General features: G+C 41.9%; 2 protein-coding genes across 2 annotated transcripts in view; both read right to left on the bottom strand.

Annotated features, from left to right (window-relative positions):
* The window catches only part of LOC141765162 (complement C3-like), a 31,633-nt gene extending 26,347 nt beyond the window's left edge, over nucleotides 1-5,286 (bottom strand). Inside the window, exons 1-8 of the mRNA XM_074631152.1 lie at nucleotides 5,151-5,286; nucleotides 3,491-3,686; nucleotides 3,171-3,333; nucleotides 2,847-2,941; nucleotides 2,379-2,467; nucleotides 1,278-1,360; nucleotides 1,083-1,170; nucleotides 786-888 (exon numbers count right to left, since the gene is read on the bottom strand). Coding sequence (XP_074487253.1) covers nucleotides 786-888; nucleotides 1,083-1,170; nucleotides 1,278-1,360; nucleotides 2,379-2,467; nucleotides 2,847-2,941; nucleotides 3,171-3,333; nucleotides 3,491-3,686; nucleotides 5,151-5,221 — 888 coding nt within the window. The 5' untranslated portion in view covers nucleotides 5,222-5,286. The remainder of the gene's footprint in view (nucleotides 1-785; nucleotides 889-1,082; nucleotides 1,171-1,277; nucleotides 1,361-2,378; nucleotides 2,468-2,846; nucleotides 2,942-3,170; nucleotides 3,334-3,490; nucleotides 3,687-5,150) is intronic.
* A 6,092-nt stretch (nucleotides 5,287-11,378) lies between these two features.
* Nucleotides 11,379-22,542, bottom strand: part of LOC141765420 (uncharacterized) — a 61,066-nt gene continuing 49,902 nt past the window's right edge. The window contains exons 73-84 of the mRNA XM_074631470.1: nucleotides 22,360-22,515; nucleotides 22,156-22,218; nucleotides 21,916-21,997; nucleotides 21,728-21,776; nucleotides 20,480-20,570; nucleotides 20,269-20,358; nucleotides 20,081-20,183; nucleotides 19,825-19,914; nucleotides 14,642-14,734; nucleotides 14,429-14,512; nucleotides 11,902-12,046; nucleotides 11,379-11,655 (exon numbers count right to left, since the gene is read on the bottom strand). Of these exons, the coding sequence (XP_074487571.1) occupies nucleotides 11,514-11,655; nucleotides 11,902-12,046; nucleotides 14,429-14,512; nucleotides 14,642-14,734; nucleotides 19,825-19,914; nucleotides 20,081-20,183; nucleotides 20,269-20,358; nucleotides 20,480-20,570; nucleotides 21,728-21,776; nucleotides 21,916-21,997; nucleotides 22,156-22,218; nucleotides 22,360-22,515 (1,188 nt within the window). The 3' untranslated portion in view covers nucleotides 11,379-11,513. The remainder of the gene's footprint in view (nucleotides 11,656-11,901; nucleotides 12,047-14,428; nucleotides 14,513-14,641; nucleotides 14,735-19,824; nucleotides 19,915-20,080; nucleotides 20,184-20,268; nucleotides 20,359-20,479; nucleotides 20,571-21,727; nucleotides 21,777-21,915; nucleotides 21,998-22,155; nucleotides 22,219-22,359; nucleotides 22,516-22,542) is intronic.

Below are 22,542 nucleotides of genomic sequence, written 5' to 3'. Positions count from 1 at the left end.
AATTTAACAATTTTTTACCACTTGAGAATTGATGAAAATGATAAATAATCCCTCCAAAATACCACATTAAGACACAGAGACCTTGAGGAACACCATAGAAAAAGCCATGCTGTAATTTGGTAACAAAAACTTTTGACATTTTGAGATTTCTTCAGGAATTGCACTTTTGTGGCTGTAAAGTTTCATGAGGCTGTGATTATCCTAGAGGTCACCACAGGTCATTTTATAGAGTGAGGTCAAGTTTTAAAAAATGGTCTCACTACAATGAGATGGCTACTATGGGGACTAACATCATCACACATGCATACAGTTGGGCTCATTGGATCCACAAGAGTCTCAGCTTTACAGTGATACCCAATTTATGTAATTCCAGGACTGTTTAGGGACCCCAGTATAGAGAAATAGTCAAGCACATCATTTTAGAATAGGCAAAAATAAGTGTTTGGTTCTTGCCCCAAACTGCATGTGATTATCATAAAGTGCATGTCTGTAAAGGGGAGAGTCATGGGTACCCATAGAACCCATTAACATTCACATATCTTGAGGTCAGAGGTCAAGGGACCCCTTTGAAAAACGCTATGCCAAAATTTAGCCAAACTTTGGAGCATTACTGAGCCTCCTACCCCAACATGCTACCATGACATGGTTGGTACCAATGGATTCCTTAGGTTTTCTAGTTTCATATATCTGTACCTTCTAGCTCTAAACTGAACCTGCCACAGCCTCTGAAAGATAAGTTTTACAAAACATATAAAAATACATCAAAAGTGTAAGAATGTGTTCACCTGTACTCTCTGAAGAGAACCTGGAAAGCTCCTCTTTTGACCGTCTTGCATAACCCCAAACACCACGTAGGCCGTCCCATCCACCTCTTCACCAAACAGATACCTAAATCCACAAGAGGGAGACATGTTTAAGCCACAATGAAGCAAAACAGGACAATTAAAAACAAACAAAACACAAATGACACAAACTAAAATAGCAAGAGCCTCAACACAACCTCTGAACAACACTCTTTATTTTCTCCTCCAATCAATCTACCTATAAAACCTGGTCTTTAAAGCCACAGAACCTTCACTTACGTAGCTTTGATGTTGACGGTGAGGGCGTCACTGTCCACGTAGAAGAAGGGGCTCACAGGCGTCAGTTTAACCTCAATATTGGGCAGCACTGGAAAATTGAAAACATTTTATTCTGTGTGCAATCCAGTAAAAAATAAGTGAATGTTGTAGGTTTATATAACATTTAAATAAAAGTAAAGATAATGAAGGACTCACCATATTCTTTGACCTCGAACTCTGCAGAAAAGCTCTGCTGTGGGTTGCTGTGGAACTTCGTCACCACCTTCCACAGTCCGGGACTAAACACACACACAAACACATATTTCAATAATCAAACAAAAAAATATATACTGTATATATTAATTTAGAGACTGAAGGTAACAGGAATTAGACTTCGGACTGCGTGAAGTTATTATGTCACACAAAGTGAGATATAGGCCTACACAAATGAGCTGCTGTAAAGAACTTAACATTTATAGAGAACTACAGAAACTCTGAAGTTTAGAAGAAACGGTTTAAAGGTTTCAGGTTGGCTTTGCATTAGATAGAACGGATGCAGTACCTTTGTTTTATGTCTTTTAGGCTGATTGGTTTTAGTTCATAGTTCATAGGGATTAAATGCATTTCTGTTTTGTCTGTCCATTTATAATTTAGATGAGAAGAATATTGCCACTCTCATGTCTGTATGCTAAACATGAAGGTAGAGCCAGCTGCCAGTTAGCTTAGCTTAGCATAAAGACTGGAAACAGGGGCAAACTACTAGTTTAATAGTTTTTACTGCAAGTATACTTCTAAGTTTTCTTTAAATTAACTTATAGTACTTAGACAAATGTACTTTCTGTATACTTTTCAGTATTTCCAAGTATACTTGGACTCTTCTGTATACTTGCCAAGTATATTTCTATACTACTGTCTGTATAAGCTAAGGATTCTTAAGTATAATTTTGTGAAGTATATCTCTGATAAGTACATTAAAAGTAAACTGAAAGCATGCTCTCTTTTTTAAGTTGAAAAGAAGTATAGTAATAGCACACTTGAACAAACTTCTTTTTTGTAAGGGTCTCCACACTTCATACACTGTAGGCTATTATTTCTTTTAAGTTGTTGTCCAAACACTAAATTACAAACATGGAAATTAATTGTAGAAAACACAACATAAACATGGTAAAATAGCCTATGCATAATCTTAAAAGATTTAAGATATTAATATTTTGAATTGAATTCACGTTACTCATGTTAAAATGTAATTTCACTAAACAACAAAATGTATAGAGATACAATGTGGACAATTTTATTTAAATAAGATAAAATACTAACCTGACAATTTCAGCGAGTTGGAAATCTCCAGAGTGCATCCCTGATTTCAAAGAGACTGGATCAATTGGTAAAATGATGCCTTCAGGGGTCTAAAAATAAACAATATTGAACAATCATTAATAGAGAGCAGTGCCAGTTTACAAATTAATTTATTAAATCCATGCTACATTTTATGTTTGTCCTTTATCTACAATCTAAGAAGGAAGAGACTGTCTTCAATGTGCAACTCAACCACTAGAGGGAGGCATGCATTTATTTTAACAGTAAGTGGTAGGACAGGTGTTACTAGACACAAAACAGACACACGGTTCAGTGGATGTGTTTTGGTTATTTTGGTCATTTGCAGCAAACTTATCTACTGTTAAGCATTTGTGATATCACCTCACCAAGAGGCTTCCTGCTCCCAGTCACAGCTGATTGTATAATATTACATTAAATTCTGTGCTTATCAAAAGTAAAATACAATACCACAATCTCGATGGCAATAGAAGCTTCAGGTTGGGTTTCGTCATCCCTCTCTACCGGCTCCATACGGGGCGTCAGTGCAAACATCCTGTAATGAACTGACACAGAGAAGGGAAGAGGTTAATTTTGCTGCTGAAGGTTGAAGGAAGGTGTATCTATTTTGAGTCATGTGACTGTTAAAGAACTTTTTTGACTTTAGGCCATTTCCACTTGTGTGTAGGGAAGGGTTCATTTACTGTAATTTACAGTACAATCATTCAATTTGGAAAAAAAGCCATGTAAAGACATTAGGCGTGTTTTTCAGCACTGATGTAGAAATAAACTCACCTTTGCTGTTGGGGGTGTAGAGAGTCTTGTCAGTCTGGATGAAAATGTACCCGGACTGGAAGGACACTAAGACCACTTTCTCCAGCAGTTGGTCAGGGAACTGAGCTTGCAGGTACACATACTGCTTCATGTTGGGATCCTTGCTGAAGTCTCCAGCAGGGATCTGAAACCAGTATAAAGAGACATGAGCAGCACATGAGGAGCAGGGTGGGGTAACCTACATCATGGGCGTTTCTGGATTCATTTCTAGATTCTTTGTGGCCATGTTAGAAAATGAAGCCAGGTAACAGTAACATATACAGTGACAGTATTTCATTTACCGTTATTTGTCCGAGCGCCTGGAAGTTGTTTCCACTGGTAAGTGTCACAGGTGTGAATGCCAGCCTTTTGTTTTTGGTTGGATGGTTCCTCACGCTGATTTCGACCGGGATGTTTGCACCGGAGCAGTCTTGACACTCCACAAAGATGTTTTCTGCTGTTCCTACCCGCAACAAGTTGGGGGCAGACATCACCTGCCTGCAGAGCAGCAATGAGAGAGGAAGATTAATGTGTAGTCACTGTGCAGAAAGAACCACATGCTGTTTAGGTACTGACAAACATGTTTTTTTATGCATTTAAGGCACTATAAGACACACATGTCGGAAAAAGTGCACTCAGTAGAGTGCAGATCTTCGCCAGGTGTGTCTCCCTCTCCCCTCCCAAACAAAGAAATTGGATCTCACTATTGTCCCTCCCGGTTCCCTTACGGTCAAGATGGCGGGGAATATAACAAAAACAGGGATTTATTCATCGTGTATCGTGCCTAACTTTAGTGGATCATAACATATCGGGTATGGAATTAATCTGCAGATACTCCGGTTCAAAATGAGACCAAACATTTCTGTGGATGTCAGTTTTTCAGCTACGACAAAGGTCAAAATGTGGCCGGCAACAGACTAAGATAAGGCTTGTTTTTAGCCTAGCCGTTTGCCGGAAATGCCTTCAATCATGGTATAAAATAGTCAATGAAATAGCTTTTTACAAATTTTGAATCACTGCAACTATGAGAGGTCCTTGAGCACAAAGCCATAAATGAGAACAACAAAATATTAGGCTGATGGGTCCAGTAGTATACAAGATTAGCCGTGGACAGACAGACAGGTACACGCACACACACGACCAAACACATGATCTCCCAACAGGCTTACGTCTGGCGGAGATAATAATGGAGGGTTATCACTGTTTAAACACCTGATTTAGAGGTTTATGTGTTTATTTGTCCAAGGGTTTTAAGAGTGGATCTCTTAGAGAAGTGATTCCCAAACTTTTTTTTGTGTATGACTCTTTAAAATGAATGTGCTTGTTACCTCTCGTCAGGTATTGGCCTTAAAGAGGGCATGATTGTGACTTTTTTTTGGTGAGATTTTTGTGTGCTCGAAGAGGGGGACCTTCTCAGTATTTCAAAAGCAGAAGTCTGAAAAATAAACCTAATTTTGGGCATCAGAAATGTTATTTTTTGTCTTCTGACCCCTCAGGTTTATCTTGCCCCCCCCCATGTGCTCTCAGGATCATGAGCTCCGGCATGGACACACAATAAGTAATCTATTGATTACCTTGATGAAGATCCAGCACTGGATCAACAAAACATTTCATCATGGCTCTAGACTCTTGCTCTGTCTGGCGTAATGCATCGTTGTGCAAACTCTGAACAAAATATAGGCCAATTTACTGGCATCATTTGAAACACCACATTACCTTTTGACACAAAGTGCAAACTGGACTACAGCCCCTCATTATGTAAGACACACAATATTTGAATCCGTACACTTTTTAAATGTAATATAAATGCAGAGGACCTCAAGTATTGTTGTTGCTCTCATTACAGTTTAACCAACAACAATGTGAATATTATGAAGATGAACAAACAAACTGTATATTTTAGCTGTTTTCTTTTGTCAATTAATTCAAGCACGGGGTAAAGGTATAGGCTGGTCTACTTACAATGCAGCTCCATCAGCTAGAGAAGTCAGGGAGACAAAGGCCACAGAGGCCAGCAGCCACAGCAGAGTCATCCTCAACTGATCCTGATCCGCTGTCAATGTAGCATGTCGCTGTACAGCACCCTCTTTTTATCCACTCTCACCCCTCCTCTTGCACCCCACAAACAAACACATGATTTCCCAGCAGCAGTTGAGAAACCGTTGAATTCCGATAAGCTCTGATCTGAGGAAAAAGATAAACAACAAAAAATCAATGAGGGGTTTATATGACAGGGTCAAAAATGCCTTGTTCATGCTGCATGTTTTTTCTGGTTGTTTTTATTCTATTTTGCATGTTTTATAGTTGTTTTTATTCTAAATTATTTTGCATGTTTTATCCCTGCATGTTGTGTTGTAGGTGCACCGACCTTTTAAAGGGACTATTTGTAACTTTCAGAATTGCTTGTTAACAGCGACACCTGTGGCCATTAAGTCAATGAAAGTCAGCGTCGGGCTCACGCTTGCTCAGGATGAGCCCATGATAAGGTATGTTTTGCCTGTCCCCAGATCTAAAGATTCCCTGCAGTGCGGATAACTGAGGAATGTGCACAGTTTATTCAGAGGACCCACATCAAAATTTCCTGTAATTAAAATATAGAACAGAGAAAAGGTAAGGATTAAATGCATAGCTAAAGGTGCAGTACAAAATATTTGTGCTGTATTCTCACATACTCCCAGTGCCACAGTGGAATCATGCCAATAGTTTTTTGGGGAAATACGCTTGTTCACTTTCTTGCCGAGTGTTGGATTGACGCACGTTATTGATAACACTCTCATGAATGTATAGTAAATATGCAGCCAACAACCAGCTAACTTAGCTTAGCATGAAGACTGGAAACAGTTAGCCTGGCTTTGTCCAAAGGTAACAAAATACACCTACCAGCACCTCCAATTTTGTTTGTATAATCTGTACAAAAAAATTAAGCGTAAAAATTACAATTCACCTTTTAAAAGGACTGTTTGTAAGAATCAGAAATGCTTATTAACAGCGACACCTGTGACCGTTAAGTCAACGAAAGTCAGCGTCGGGCTTGCGCTTGTGCTTTTTCTAAATAGACATGAACGAGCATCGCTCAAAATAGTGAGGCAACACGTCAGCTAAAACCACAATATCACTCTATATTTCACCTGCTTGGCAGTAATGTTAGCTGACCAGACGAAGGTCTCTCCATGAATCAATGCTGATCCTAGGGTTGGCTTTTCCTGCCTCAGCCTCCGGGGCTGAAGCAGGAAAAGCGGGTCGGTGCCGGGGCTGAAGCAGGAAGAGAAACGTTATCGCCTCCCGACTGCGCCCGCAGGGAGACACCTGCACCCGGTCAGAAACGATAACGTTTCTCGTTGCGGATCCCCGTCACTTCACAAGACACGGAAAACCTCTGTTGGTCTGGAGGCGCTGCAGCAGTTATTTCTGCACAAACGTCCACTGTACATTCACTAGATATTCTCAGAGCTAAACTAACTCTTCTGCAGTGTGGTTTGAAGGTGCACGCACGTCTAGAGGTGGAGCGAGACAGCGAGACAGCGAGAACGCGCGCGGTTTGTGTGAGTGAAGGTAGGCAGGCAGAGGAGCAGAGACTCCGGCCACATGCGAGCGCGCGCACATATGCGAGGGCGCATGGGATACCGACCCGGTAGATTTATACCTGTAAAAAGTTACAAACAGTCCCTTTAATTGTGTGGGTTGTTTTTAATACGTGGATAGAAGTGTGTTTTTAAGATGTCATGAACTGGAGTTATGACCCATGGACAGCCACATCTCCAATCAAGGAGACTGATTACTGGAGGAGCGACAGGTGTGGCTGAACGATTGCAATTAGCGAGATGCGACACAGACGGAATGGAGAAAAGGAGAGAGCGGCTCGCAGCAGAAGGGGGTTCTTCAGTCAGAGAAACAGTCTAGGGACGGCAGAATGGCTCTCCTGAAGACTACTACCTACCAACGGCTCTCCAGACGACTACTACCTACCAACGGCTCTCCCGAAGACTACTACCTACCAACGGCTCTCCCGAAGACTACTACCTACCAACGGCTCTCCAGACGACTACTACCTACCAACGGCTCTCCCGAAGACTACTACCTACCAACGGCCCTCCCGAAGACTACTACCTACCAACGGCTCTCCCGAAGACTACTACCTACCAACGGCTCTCCCGAAGACTACTACCTACCAACGGCTCTCCCGAAGACTACTACCTACCAACGGCTCTCCCGAAGACTACTACCTACCAACGGCTCTCCTGAAGGCTACTACCTACCAACTGCTCTCCTGACGACTACTACCTACCAACGGCTCTCCTGAAGACTACTACCTACCAGCCCAGTGACCAGCGAGTTCCTGTGTGACGTCATGCAGCAGACCGTGTCCGTCAACGCAGCTCCACTCAGACCGTTGGTCGGCAGTTGGTCTCCTGCCGCCCAGAGAAATAGTAAGTACCCTTTGGTACATTTGAGTGGCGGACACACTGAGACAGGCCAGGAAAGCTCGTAGCTGGAGTTGGTGATAGCCAAGCAGTGAGGAACACACTACTGGTCGTGGTGTCTCTGTTATTTCACGGCTTCGGACGAAGACGGTGTGGTAGGAGTACGGGAGGAGCCAAAACACGGACACGGTGAGCCACTGGACTAGACCGCTAGAATGGACTGGATTAAAGAGCCGGACTGGATTTGACTGGATCGCTGGATTGGACTGGACTTTTTATAGGGTTTTAACCTTGCTGCTAGTAGCATTTTATTCATTTTAGCCTTTAAATTGATCATTCATTTAGACCCATGTTATTTTAATTATAATGAATCTGGTTTTAATTTGACTATAGACTTCTGTCTGGTTTTTAACTCCGCTCACCTGATTTTAAAAGAACCTGAATCTATCATAGTCCTAGGCTCTAAGTATTTCCTAGGACTGTTGTCGGCTCCAAGTAAAATCATTCATAGTTAAATGTAACTAGTGTAGGGACCCAGCAGATGGCTGGTTTCAAGTGACCTCATGAACTCAGTAACATGATCCTTGACCACAGGACTCATCTCAGTCCTCATTGGCTACAGTAACATTTCACACCTAGGTGTGAAATTCACACAGAACAAAACCAGAGGAATTTCTTTGTTCCTCCTCTCTTACCACTCTTTCCTCTTCACCTCCTCACCCAAGAGGTGAGCCACAGCTCTTTCTACTCATTCTCCTCAACAAGCTGCCCTGCTTGAGGTGAGATGCTGCTGGATTAAATGCATAGCTAAAGGTGCAGTTCAAAATAGTAGTACTGTATTCTCACATACCCCCAGTGCCACAGTGGAATCATGCCAATAGTTGGACATTTTGGGAAATACGCTTGTTCACTTTCTTGCCGAGGGTTAGATTGACGCCCGTTATTGATACCACTCTCATGAATGTATAGTAAATATGCAGCCAACAACCAGCTAACTTAGCTTAGCATGAAGACTGGAAACAGTTAGCCTGGCTTTATCCAAAGGTAACAAAATACACCTACCAGCACCTCCAATTTTGTTTGTATAATCTGTACAAAAAAATTAAGCTTAAAAATGACAATTCACCTTTTAAAAGGACTGTTTATAAGAATCAGAAATGCTTGTTAACAGCAACACCTGTGACTGTTAAGTCAACGAAAGTCAGCGTCGGGTTCGCGCTTGTGCTCGCTCTAAATAGACATGAACGAGCATCACTCAAAACAGTGAGATGACACACGTCAGCTAAAACCACAATATCACTCTATATTTCCCCTGCTTGGCAGTAATGTTAGCTGACCAGACGAAGGTCTCTCCATGAATCAATGCTGATCCTAGTGTTGGCTTTTCCTGCTTCAGCCTCCCGACTGCGCCCGCAAGGAGACACCTGCGCCCAGTCAGAGACGATAACATTTCTCGCTGCGGAGCCCCGTCACTTCACAAGACACGGGCACCTCTGTTGGTCTGGAGGAGCTGCAGCAGTTATTTCTGCAAAAACGTCAACTGTACATTCACTAGATATTATCAGAGCTACTAACTCTTCTGCAGTGTGCAGTGAGCGCGCATGAACGTGTGGAGGTGGAGCGAGACAGCGAGAACGCTGTGTGAGTGAAGGCAAGCAGGCAGAGGAGGAGAGACTCTGGCCACACGCGAGCGCGCATATGCCAGGGCGTATGGGATACCGGCCCGGTAGATTTATACCTGTAAAAATTTACAAACAGTATACTGACTACCTACCAACTGCTCTCCTGAAGGCTACTACCTACCAACAGCTCTCCTGAAGACTACTACCTACCAACGGCTCTCCTGAAGACTACTACCTACCAACGGCTCTCCTGAAGACTACGACCTACCAGCCCAGTGACCAGCGAGTTCCTGTGTGACGTCATGCAGCAGACCGTGTCCGTCAACGCAGCTCCACTCAGACCGTTGGTCGGCAGTTGGCCTCCTGCCGCCCAGAGAAATAGTAAGTACTCTTTGGTACATTTGAGTGGCGGACACACTGAGACAGGCCAGGAAAGCTCGTAGCTGGAGTTGGTGATAGCCAAGCAGTGAGGAACACACTACTGGTCGTGGTGTCTCTGTTATTTCACAGCTTCGGACGAAGACCGTGTGGTAAGAGTACGGGAAGAGCCAAAACACGGACAGGGTGAGCCACTGGACTGGACCGCTAGAATGGACTGGATTAAAGAGCCGGACTGGATTTTACTGGATCGCTGGATTGGACTGGACTTTTTATAGGGTTTTAACCTTGCTGCTAGTAGCATTTTATTCATTTTAGCCTTTAAATTGATCATTCATTTAGACCCATGTTATTTTAATTATAATGAATCTGGTTTTAATTTGACTATAGACTTCTGTCTGGTTTTTAACTCCGCTCACCTGATTTTAAAAGAACCTGAATCTATCATAGTCCTAGGCTCTAAGTATTTCCTAGGACTGTTGTCGGCTCCAAGTAAAATCATTCATAGTTAAATGTAACTAGTATCTTAAGTTGCGGCCTTGCTGTTGGGCCCGGACCACATTTACATGGTTGACTAACTTCTCAGCATACAGTCGAATGAACAGGTCACTGAAAAATTATAGATAAACAGCTTTTAATGTTTTCTAATGTGACGCCTTTGTTTTCTTCTTGTTTGAGTCACTTATACTTCTTATTCTGAGACTGCTGAATCAGTGTAAACATAAACAAACATATTGAACATGCACACAGACAACTTCTCGGGTGAAAGTCGGGTTGAGTAATTTCTGCATGGGCAAAGTATCTGGCAGGGTTTTTTTGGGAGTTTCAAGAGCAGATTTGATTAAAATGATCAAAAATCCCTCCAAAATACAACTTTAAGACACCGAGACCTCAAGGAACACCATACCACATTTGGTATGAAAAACTCTTGACATTTTGAGATTTCTGCATGAATTGGATTTTTCTACGATCGGATGGCGAGCACTTCTGTTCTGGAAACGGCTCAGAAACTTCCTTATTGTCAATAAAGCTAGGAAAGACATCCATCCTCTGAATTCTCTAGGTCTCTAGTTTGTGGCTGTAAAGTTTCATGAGACTGTGATTACCCTAGAGGTCAACACAGGTCATTTTATACAGTGAGGTCAAGTTTTAAAAAAATGGTTTCACTATATGAAATGGTTACTATGAGGACTAACATCATCAAACATGAATACAGTTGGGCTCATTTGATCCACAAGAGTCTCAGCCTTACAGTCATACCCAATTTATGTAATTCAAAGAGTGTTTGGGGACCCCAGTATGCAGAAATATTCAAATACCATTTTGGAATAGGCAAAAATAACACATTTATACTGCATGCAAAAAACTGCATGTTTTTGCCCCAAACTGCATGTGATTATCATAAAGTGGGCATGTCTGTAAAGGGGAGACTCGTGGGTACCCATAGAACCCATTTACATTCACATATCTTGAGGTCAGAGGTCAAGGGACCCAACATGCTAGCATCACATGGTTGGTACCAATGGATTCCTTAGGTTTTTTAGTTTCATATGATATCTGTACCTTCTAGCTCTAAAACTGAACCTGCTACAGTCTCTGAAAGACAGTAAAGTCGGTCAGGATTGCCCGCGATCCCACAGGTCTCAGGGGGTTAAACTTCTACTTCTAGTTGAACTTCTAGTTGAACTTCTATGTTTACTATACAGCAACCAACATAATAGTAATCAAACATTAACCAAACGTTAATGAATAAAACACAGAGAATGAGATTGAGACAATTACATTTTAATCAATATAGTGCAACATTGTAAGCCCTCATATCCCAAAGCGGTGAATGTTTTACATAATAAGAACAATTCAAAATGAAAACAATTTGACACTTTATTTCTTTTTCCTTCGTTTCACTACTGCTTACATCCAAAGAGTTGGTACTGCTGGACCATCTCCTCCATGCCCAAACAGTTAGGCCGGTGTTCCTCAGTTTGACACTGTACTTCTATGGGCCAGTACTCGATCCAGGTTCTCTCACCGAGTACATACTGGTATCTGAGGAGAGCAAAGTGAAAAACACATTGGTTCTTCATTTGACCAGCCATCTGTAACCCGCTGCAACATAACAAAACACAAGCCTCCTCCCTCCTTCTGTACATTTAATGACTCTATCAACAGTAACGCATAAACTAGAGTACAAGAAAGAGTAACTTGATTTAGTAACAGAAAGCAGTGAAACAGTAAAAATCTTTAAAAGGCACCCACCACACACATTGACTTTCACACAAAGAACAAACTTACGATTGATGTTCGTCATCTCTCTGAATATCTTTGGATGAGCCCATGATAAGGTAGGTTTTGCCTGTCCCCAGATCTAAAGATTCCCTGCAGTGCGGATAACTGAGGAATGTGCGCAGTTTATTCAGAGGACCCACATCAAAAATTCCTGTAATTAAAATATAGAACAGAGGAAAGGTAAGGATTAAATGCATAGCTAAAGGTGCAGTACAAAATATTAGTGCTGTATTCTCACATACCCCCAGTGCCACAGTGGAATCATGCCAATAGTTGGACATTTTGAGAAATACGCTTGTTTACTTTCTTGCCGAGGGTTAGATTGACGCCCGTTATTGATACCACTCTCATGAATGTATAGTAAATACAGACGTAGGCAAAGTTGTTGGTAACGTTCCGTTAAAGAGAGAAAAACCCACAATGGTCACTGAAATAACTTGAAACTGACAAAAGTAATAATAAATAAAAATTCACTGAAAATTAACTAATGAAAATCAGATATTGTTTTTGAATTATGGTTCAGCAGAATCATTTAAAAAAACAAACTAATGAAACTGGCCTAGACAAAAATGATGGTAACATTAACTTAATATTTTGTTGCACAACCTTTTGAGGCAATCACTGCAATCAAGTGATTTCTGTAACTCAATGAGACTTCTGCACCTGTCGACAGGTATGTTGGCCCACTCCTCGTGAGCAAACTGCTCCAGCTGTCTCAGGTTTGAAGGGTGCCTTCTCCAGACTGCATGTTTCAGCTCCTTCCACAGATGTTCAATAGGATTTAGATCCGGGCTCATAGAAGGCCACTTCAGAATAGTCCAATGTTTTGTTCTTAGCCATTCTTGGGTGTTTTTAGATGTGTTTTGGGTCATTATCCTGTTGGAGGACCCATGACCTGCAACTGAGACCAAGCTTTCTGACACTGGGCAGCACATTTCGCTCCAGAATGCCTTGATAGTCTTGAGATTTCATTGCACCCTGCACAGATTCAAGACACCCTGTGCCAGATGCAACAAAGCAGCCCCATAACATAACCGAGCCTCCTCCATGTTTCACATTAGGTACAGTGTTCTTTTCTTTGGATGCTTCATCTCTTCGTCTGTGAACATAGAGCTGATGTGACTTGCCAAAAAGCTCCAGTTTTGTCTCATCTGTCCAAAGGACATTCTCCCAGAAGCTTTGTGGCTTGTCAATATGCATTTTGGAAAATTCTAGTCTCGCTTTTTTATGATTTGGTGTCCTCCTCGGTTGTCTTCCATTGAGTCCACTTTGGCTCAAACAGTGACGGATGGTGCGATCTGACACTGATGTACCTTGACCTTGGAGTTCACCTCTAATCTCTTTGGAAGTTGTTCCGGGCTCTTTGGTTACCATTCGTATTATCCGTCTCTTCAATATGTCATCAATTTTCCTCTTGCGGCCATGTCTAGGGAGGTTGGCTACAGTCCCATGGACCTTAAACTTCTGAATAATATGTGCAGCTGTAGTCACAGGAACGTCAAGCTGCTTGGAGATGGTCTTATAGCCTTTACCTTTAACATGAAGGTCTATAATGTTCTTTCTGATCTCCTGAGACAACTCTCTCCTTAGCTTTCTGTGGTCCATGTTCAGTGTGGTACACACCATGACACCAAACAGCACAGTGACTACTTTTCACCCTTTAAATAGGCAGACTGACTGATTACAAGTTTGAAGACACCTGTGATGCTAATTACAGGACACACCTTAGTTTAATATGTCCCTATGGTCAAATTATTTTCAATCTTTTCTAGGGCTACCATCATTTTTGTCTAGGCCAGTTTCATCAGTTTGTTTTTTAAAATGATTCTGTTGAACCACAATTCAAAAGCAATATCTGATTTTCATTAGTTAATTTTCAGTAAATTTTTATTTATTATTACTTTTGTCAGTTTCAAGTTATTTCAGTGACCATTGTGGGTTTTTCTCTCTTTAACGGAACGTTACCAACAACTTTGCCTACGTCTGTATGCAGCCAACAACCAGCTAACTGAGCTTAGCATGAAGACTGGAAACAGTTAGCCTGGCTTTGTCCAAAGGTAACAAAATACACCTACCAGCACCTCCAATTTTGTTTGTATAATCTGTACAAAAAAAAATAAGCGTAAAAATGACAATTCACCTATAAGGGGGTGTACTGGACTATTGTACTTGGTTAGGACCAGTAACTTCCTGGAGTGTCTGCTGGCAAGCTAATTTGGCTGGCTGCTAGTGGTAGCTTTATACTTGGCCTACAAACATGTGAGTGGTACCAGTCTTTTCACTCATCTAACTCTCTGCAAGAAAGCAAATAAGCACATTTCTGCAAATGTTGAACTTTTCCTTTAAATGACCATCAATCAGTCATCAATCAATCATTTTTCTGTCTGACTGGAAACAGCATTGAGATTCAATGTGCCCATGAAATGTCATAAAGAGGCGGACAAGACAAATTGTTATGTCACCTTCACCTTTAAGGCACCTTAGAAATATCAGGGGGTAGTGCACTTTAGGCAGTTCAAAGATAAAAACCCACCTTCTTTGATGACTTCCAGGACCCGCACTGTGTAAATGTCAGTGGACAAGCCGTCTGTAAACTCTTCCAGTCTCACTTTGTACGCTGAGGACAGACAAGTTGCAGATTGTTAGCTCCCTTGCTCACCGATTCTCTCAATCTCTTACTCACACAAACACATACATTTTGGGGATTAAAGTGCTACATAAATGCAGTGCATTTACACTCTCTTACCAAAGTCTATTTTGCTGATCTGTGTACTCTCACAGACCTTAGTTGTGCGCTGATCATTGTTGACTTTGTCCTTCTTCTGCATACTGCAGTTCTCTGGAAATACACAATCGGCACAAAGTGAATACACAACTAATGACTTGATTAAATAAGCACATGTGGGTGTGTGTGGATGAGTTGATGGATGAGTGCAGCTGTTTCTTAGTCACAATTTAAATATGTTCGCGAGTTATTCTTTAGCGACTGCTGCTCTGATCCTACAGGATCCTGCAGGTGCTTGTTGCCGCTGACAGAACATTCTAATGATTACGTTATAATCTGGTGAGTTACTGTAAACCAAATTCCACCACCATCTCCTTCACCAGATCTGAAATGAAACCCTTTACTGGTGGTATACCACACCATCAAAAGGAGTACAACTCAGCGAGAGAGAAAACGGTTGTATGTTGTAAGTCGTGTTGTGTTTTTGTGTTTACAGTAGAGAAATTAGGTCAGTTTTGTTAGATCAATAACTCCAACGACAACTTTGCATAGTTAGACTTTACTCAAACTTGAGCTCGACATCAACAACAGCGGCCACAGCCAGCACATCGACAAATCCTAAAGTAATACCCTTAACACATGTGCAGTAGGTAACACTTGCGCAGTAGGTAACCAAGCACTTAACAAACTCCCCTTTTTCTTTAAAGAAAAACAGTCACAAAAAACAAACATTACTGTTATTTAAAACCTTCAACATATACACAGGTTTAAAGCTGCAACTTTAACGACAACAGTTTGAGGGTAGAAAGGTTTTTTGTTGTATAGTCCATTTAGCCTTTAAGTCGGCATACACCTTCACTGAGAGCCCTCAGTAGAACGAGTGCTGATGTCCCCTTCTTAGTCAAGCAGTCAGCAAGCTGCTCCTTGGTAGCTGACCACATGATCTGCTGGATAGTCCCTGAGTGGATGAGCTCCTTGACACTGCTAATTTTGAGTCGGAGTCTCTTTTCGGTGACTGATTTGGTGGACTTAACAGCATCAAGAAGAGAGTGATTATCTGTTACACACACAATGGGCAAATTGTTACGTGTGCAATCACCTGTGGTAACTTCTGAGTAGAGAGTAGCTAAGAAAACTGCACTGTCGATGCCATCTGCAAGTGCCAAAGTTTCTCCTGCTAAAGTACTTCGGACAACTCTCCTGATCCTCTTTGACTGCCAGCATATAGGTGAGAATCTTCCATTCTCTCCCATCAGCATGACCAGGTGTCCGCCTTGAGTGCCTCCGTCTGGAAGGTTTCCCATTGAGGAATCACTGAACACCACCAGTTTAAGGGAGCTGTCTTTTCCCAAGTGCTGAAACCTCAAGGTCACCTCTTCTGATTTCAGTTTTCTGATAAGTTTGTTTGCCCAGTGCAGAGTCTGAACAGTAGCATTCTTTGTACTGGATGCCAAGATGGATATGTCACACATTATGTCGGGTCTACTCTGTCTTGCTACCCACAATATTTGTCCAATCTTAGACTTTAGCATGTCAGTTTCATTGTCTGTTAGAGGAGCCTCTCGCTGTGTGGCTCTGGTGGGGTCCACAGGAATGGGTTGCAGATTCTTTATGTACATACTTTGTTGCACCTGTATCTCATCCTCCAATGAGTGAACCTCCATTCCAATGTAGCTGAAGCTATTGTGTTCTTCACGTCCAACTTGGAAAGCAGCTTTCAAGTGAGTGATGACTGCTGTGGAGAACGTTTCTGAACCACCCCAGATGAAATCATCGACATGACAGGCAAGAACTCCCATCACATTGCAGGAGTCATCCAGCCAGTAGAACACTGCTGGATCAACTCGTGACACAGTAGCTCCCAACTGCTGCATGGTGTCTTTCACTCTGTTGTACCAATACAAAGAAGCATCTGCTAATCCATAAACACACTTCTTCAACTTCTATAGGGTTCCTGTGCTCTGAGCTTCTTGAGGAGGACGGATGTAGACATTACGGGTTAACTCTTTACCCTGTAAAAAGGCTGTTTTAATGTCCATGGAGTTCAGCTGCCATTTCTTTTGACATATTACAGCCATGATCATTTTCAGAGACTCTGAGGCGCATGTAGGTGAGTCTTTTGGGAGCTCCTGAGTGTTCATTTCTTCAAAGCCCCTTGCAACTAATCTAGCTTTAGGTACAACACCATCAGGTGTCTCCTTGAGTGTGCACACCCACCTCGTAGAGATACATTTCTGGCCTTCATCTGTGACCTCCTCAAACACTTCATTCTTTGTCCAGTTGCTGAGTTCAGCGTGTTTGGCAGACATGAAGGCATCATCATTCACAATAAGTATGTCATCTTCATGGCAGTCAGCGCATAACTGAGCATGCTCAGATGGAAGCACCTGAAGATCTTCTACTTGTCCTAGGTCAACTGACCCTGTTGTGCCAGAAATTTCTTCAGGCTCAGTGTACTGCAAGTTGTACCAGTTTTTGTATGTTCCAGTGGCTTTTACTGCGCGGCTGAGGATTTTTGCAGTGTGTGCTTGGCCACTTCCACTATCTGCGTATGTAACTAACTGTCCAATTTTCAGCCCAATTCCTTCACAAGTCGAGATTGAGTGTGTCTGTGAGGCGTCAGATTGACCATGATTACCCCCTTCAGGCTGTATTGGTGTGTGAGGGAGCTCACTGTTATCTTCAGCATCAAGAGATTCATTTGTAGGCATCTCTTCTTCACTTTCATTTTCAGTGTCATAGTTATTCTCATTTGGCCCAGATTCTGTTGAGGCGATATGATTTTCAGTCACTTCGAGCTGATTATCCATTTCTCCCGGCCCTGCTTGTGAGCCATCTATCTTTCGAAGCCTGGAGTGATGTATGCGAACATAGGTGCCTCCATGCCTCACAAATATCCCCACACCATCTTGGCCGATGACCACACCTGGACCTTTCCATTCTGTACAATCCATCCGTTTGTAGTAGACTTTGTCGCCTGTCTCGTATCGGTCATCAATGGGCCGCAGTTGTTTACGAAGTGCTCTTCGGATCCTCTCAGAGCATTCAGCTTCTGTAAATGCTCTTCTTGCAGCATGTAATGCTGCGTTGTGCTGGGCTAGCCAGGTATTCATGTTAGTACCCTCTAGAGCTGGTGGCTTATCAGTGAGAACTGAAAGCAGATTTGGGTTCTGTCCGAACACCAGCTGGTAAGGACTATAGCCGTGCACATTGTGCATAGAGTTTTTTGCCATTAATGCCCAGTCTAGGGCTGTCTTCCAGTCACATCCATTGTCTCTTTTCACTTTCAACAGGATTTCAGTGAGGGTTTGATTATGCCTTTCCAAAAGCCCATTGCTCCATGGGCTATAAGCTGCAGTTGTCTTCACTTCAATGTTGAAGCTTTCAGCCATGTTTCTCATTTCTTCGTTGTTGAATTCCCCCCCATTGTCACTGAACAGTCTGCGTGGAGGACCATGAACACTTATCCAGCAATGAATAAAGTGTTTCACAATCTCCCTGGGTTTCTTAGTGGTGACAATGCTCCCTGCACTGAAGCGTGTGAAGTGGTCAATGGCGTGCAGGTACCACACTCCTGTCTCTAGCTCATGTAAGTCCACAGCTACAGTTTCATTGTAGGTTGAGGCCATAGGCAAACCTACTGCCGGCTTTTGCTTTGGTTTCCTATATCTGATGCATGTCTCACATTTGTTTACAATGTCCTGGAGAATTGTGATGCATTCATCATCATCATTACCTGAACAGGCCAGTAGTTTTTTCAGTCTGTCGGCTGAAGCATGTCCAAACTGTTTGTGTAGTTTCAACAGAACTTTCTGTTTTTCCTTTGTTGTCATGTTTTCTGTCACAGTGAGAATGTCATCCTCAGTTTGGATCTCGTTTTCATCTGTGTTACTCTCATCTCTTATGTTCACACAATAATGTCCTGAAGATGTCAGTTCAAGTTTCACTGGTTGCTTAAACATAGTGGCTTTGTCATTTTCAATGTCCAAAACAGCACCTGCTCTTTTCAGTGAAGTTTTGCTTAAAAGCAATGGGATATCTACTGGGACAACTTCTGTTTCAATTTTACATTTAGTCTGTCCTATCATAGCTGGAATTTTTTTTTTTTTAGTAGAATGAACAACTCTCCCATCACCAAACTTGAATGATCTTACACTCTTTGTGTCCTTCATTTTCAATAACTCACTCTTTGTTAGTCCACTGATGTAATCATCAAGCCATTTTTCTCCACACACAGTTCTGGTGCAAGCTGTGTCAATAACAGCTGATCCTAAGGATTCCACCATGAAGATCTCTGTGTCAGACAATGATTCTTTTGACAACAAAGTAATGTTGCATTCTTCAACATCTGTCAGTCTCTCATCCTCAGTCAATTTTGCATGTTCATTTTTGTGTGGACAGTCCTTTGCCCAGTGATATGTGCTTTGAAAAACTGCACATCTTGATCTTTTTCCATATCTGTGGAGTGGATTTGTGCCCTGAACAGCCACAGGAAAGTGTGAAGCTGGCTTGCTTTCACGCCTGCCGGTGAAGCGTGTGTAGTAGGCAGAGTCAGCAGAATCAGCAGCATCCCCTCTCACACGCAGCTCACGAGCACCCTCTAGTGGCGTATTATCACCAAAGATCCTCTTCAAGGCTGACTTCATGTTAACAAATGAGAGGCTTGAACAGGCCGTAAGCGCCAACTGTTTGTCTTTAACATTAAGTCCAGCAGTATCTAGTAGCTTGAAAGCCAACACAGCATCTGGAAGCTCCATTTTAAACTTAGTTATTCTGTTGTATCGCCGTTCAAATTTGACAATGTAATCAACCATAGAGACGCCATTTTCTCTCATGGCGCGGTCAAACACTGTGGAGGCATCGTACTGGCGATCTTTTTCCACTTTCAAAAACACAGAATACAGTTTCGTGAGAAGTGTAGTCATTCCGTCATCTTTGTTTAAATCCACTGCAGCGATTTCCAGCGCACTGTCCCGGACATCCTCTGCTACCAATGTTAGATCAATAACTCCAACGACAACTTTGCATAGTTAGACTTTACTCAAACTTGAGCTCGACATCAACAACAGCGGCCAAAGCCAGCACATCGACAAATCCTAAAATAATACCCTTAACAGATGCGCAGTAGGTAACACATGCGCAGTGGGTAACACATGCGCAGTAGGTAACCAAGCACTTAACAAGTTTGACATCATCCTGTTTACCTTCAGCACATGTGCATTCATCCCCTCTACAGAGCCGCAGTAGCTGTCCAGCTCTCCTCTCTGGATGGTAGAACTTCACACAATGTGTTTCTGCGATGGGAGAGAAAGATTTGTGGTATGTGTGATCAGAAAATGCACATTAAATACGTTGAAAATGTAATAATGCCTGCTTATCCATGGTGTTATCTACTCGGACATCCACTGTCAGCAAAGTACATGGAGGCATCATATGTTCCTAAGTGTGTCTGAGACTCACGGTCATAGTATTCATAGACAGACACAACAGCTGGTTGTAAGACGCCCACTTCCATCTTCTGATGGAGCCTAAAAGTGATCTCCTCTGGTCGTGTGTGAGAAACCTGTGGACAAAGGTAAGATGGAGATAAATACACAAAGAACAAGGCAGAGAGAAAAGTATAGAGGTAGGAAACAGTGATGTCTTACCTTGTCCAGGTAGATGATGAGCGAGCCTCTTTCTGACAGGACTGTGTTCATCTCATATTTTGCAATAGTGCGAGCACGTCCTTTGGACAACTACACACAAACACACACAGTCAGACAACTTTTTAAACCATAAAAAACATTTTGTTTCTCTGAACCATAAACACTGACTTGTGAACTGTATGTGGGTATAAGTGGATCTGTAAGTTCTTACTAAGTCCAGGTCCTTTGTGTTAACCGTGAAGCCAGTTAGCAAGCCAATATCCAAGACTGACATGGATGCATCGTGCTCCCTGTCCTTATACCTGTACACAGAACGGACAGAAGAATAATTAAATAACAGCATAAAGAAGATTAAGAGAAAGAATGATGTTTCAAATACAATTTAACCCTCGCGGGCGATCCCAACCGACTTTCCTGTCTTTCAGAGACTCTAGCAGGTTGAGTTTTAGAGCTAGAGTGAAGTTACAAATATTATGTGGATCTCTTTTGGATCCAATGATCCAACTGTATTCATGTGTGATGATGTTAGTCCCCATAGTAGCCATTTCATTGTAATGAGACCATCTTTTGAAACTTGACCTCACTGTATACAGTGACCTGTGGTGACCTCTAGGTTAATCACAGCCTCATGGAACTTTACGACCACAAACTACAGACCTACAGCATTCAGAGGATGGATGGCTTTGCTAGCTAGATTGACAATAAGGGGGCGTCTGAGCAGTTTCTAGAACAGAAGTTCTCGCCATCCAATCGTAGAAAAATCCAATTCATGCAGAAATCTAAAATGTCAAGAGTTTTTCATGCCAAATGTGGTATGGTATTCCTCGAGGTCTCGGTGTCTTAATGTGGTATTTTGGAGGGATTATTGATAATTTTGATCAGTTCTCGAGTGGTAAAAAAATGGTTAAATTTAGCACCAAATCTGTGTAACAAATGGTATCAACCCAAAAATTGCTGCAACAACTTATGAGACATAACAGAGCGTGGGGACGGCCATCATAATGTTCTACACCCTTATACACTTTCACAATTTATTTTGAATAATCAATAAATTAATTAAATCATGTTTATTTCTGGTTTATGACTTGAACAACTTGACACACAATAAACTGCATCTCAAATTAATCTTCAGGTTCCCAGCTTTCAGATGATGTACACCACTTCTGTGTGACATCTACTGTTGACCTGCTATCTCCCCCTAAAGATCCCCTGTAGTCCCCTAAAAAAGACAAAAATGGGTCTATTGTGGGTCTCAGAGGGTTAAATGATTGGGAATGAGCAGCTCAAATGAGCTCAAATTCGAGGAAATCGCACACAGAAGACAGGACAATTTAAAATGATGAGGAAACAGAGAGGTTAAGAAGTGAAGTGTTGTAGGGGTCATATCTGGTTAGAACATGTTGTGTATAAAGCCATGTTACTGTAACACTTGTCAGGATGACTTCTTGATTGTACTTACAAAACCTCTATTCTCAGCTTGTATATCTTCTCATCCTCTTCAATTTTTTCTGCAGGAGCAAAACATTGTATTGAGTAATTGAGTATTTAGTTGAGTCTTTTCTCATAAGGTACTTGGCAGAAACAAACGGATAAAATGACAACAAATGAAGACAAATAAACAGGAAGAGGAGGAGGGCACCAAATTACCTGGGAGGAGCTGCACTGACATGTTAAACTTCTGACAGTCACTCTCCTTTTCTTTAGGCATAGCGTAATACAGCGACACCATCTGTCACATAGACAAAAGTGCATCTTAATATGTGATAAACTAATAGACATCTGTCTAGTATACAAATGTATGTGGTTGTATCTGAGATTCAAAAAGCACACATCAGTAATCAACAGATGATAAATATATAGAAGAATATAAAAACATATTGTACTTACTGTCACCGTTGCTTCTCCTGAACCCGTGGCGTTTACTTTCACGTTCTGGTTTATATCATTGAACTGTAGGAATTTATATACGCACACAAACACACACACACACACACACACACACAGTCAGGGATCAGCAGAAGAAACATACAGAAAACAACAGGACTGATGATGTTAATGAACCACTGGGAGTCTGTTTGTGTGTGCGCTCACTTCAGATGTTCTGGTGGTGTAGTGGTTGGTGTTGTTGAAGTTGTACTTGTCAGGCCTTGACCTGCCCGGCAACAAGATGTCCACATTCAGATCATACTCTGGTTCTCTAGCGCTGGACCAGTACTCTGCTATAGCCTGGTACACTATTATGGTAGCCTAGAGAGAAAACAAGTGAGGGGGAGA

This window comes from Sebastes fasciatus, chromosome 3 (assembly GCF_043250625.1).
Source record: "Sebastes fasciatus isolate fSebFas1 chromosome 3, fSebFas1.pri, whole genome shotgun sequence".
Classification (NCBI taxonomy): domain Eukaryota; kingdom Metazoa; phylum Chordata; class Actinopteri; order Perciformes; family Sebastidae; genus Sebastes; species Sebastes fasciatus.
This window is presented reverse-complemented; position numbering and strand designations above follow the sequence as displayed.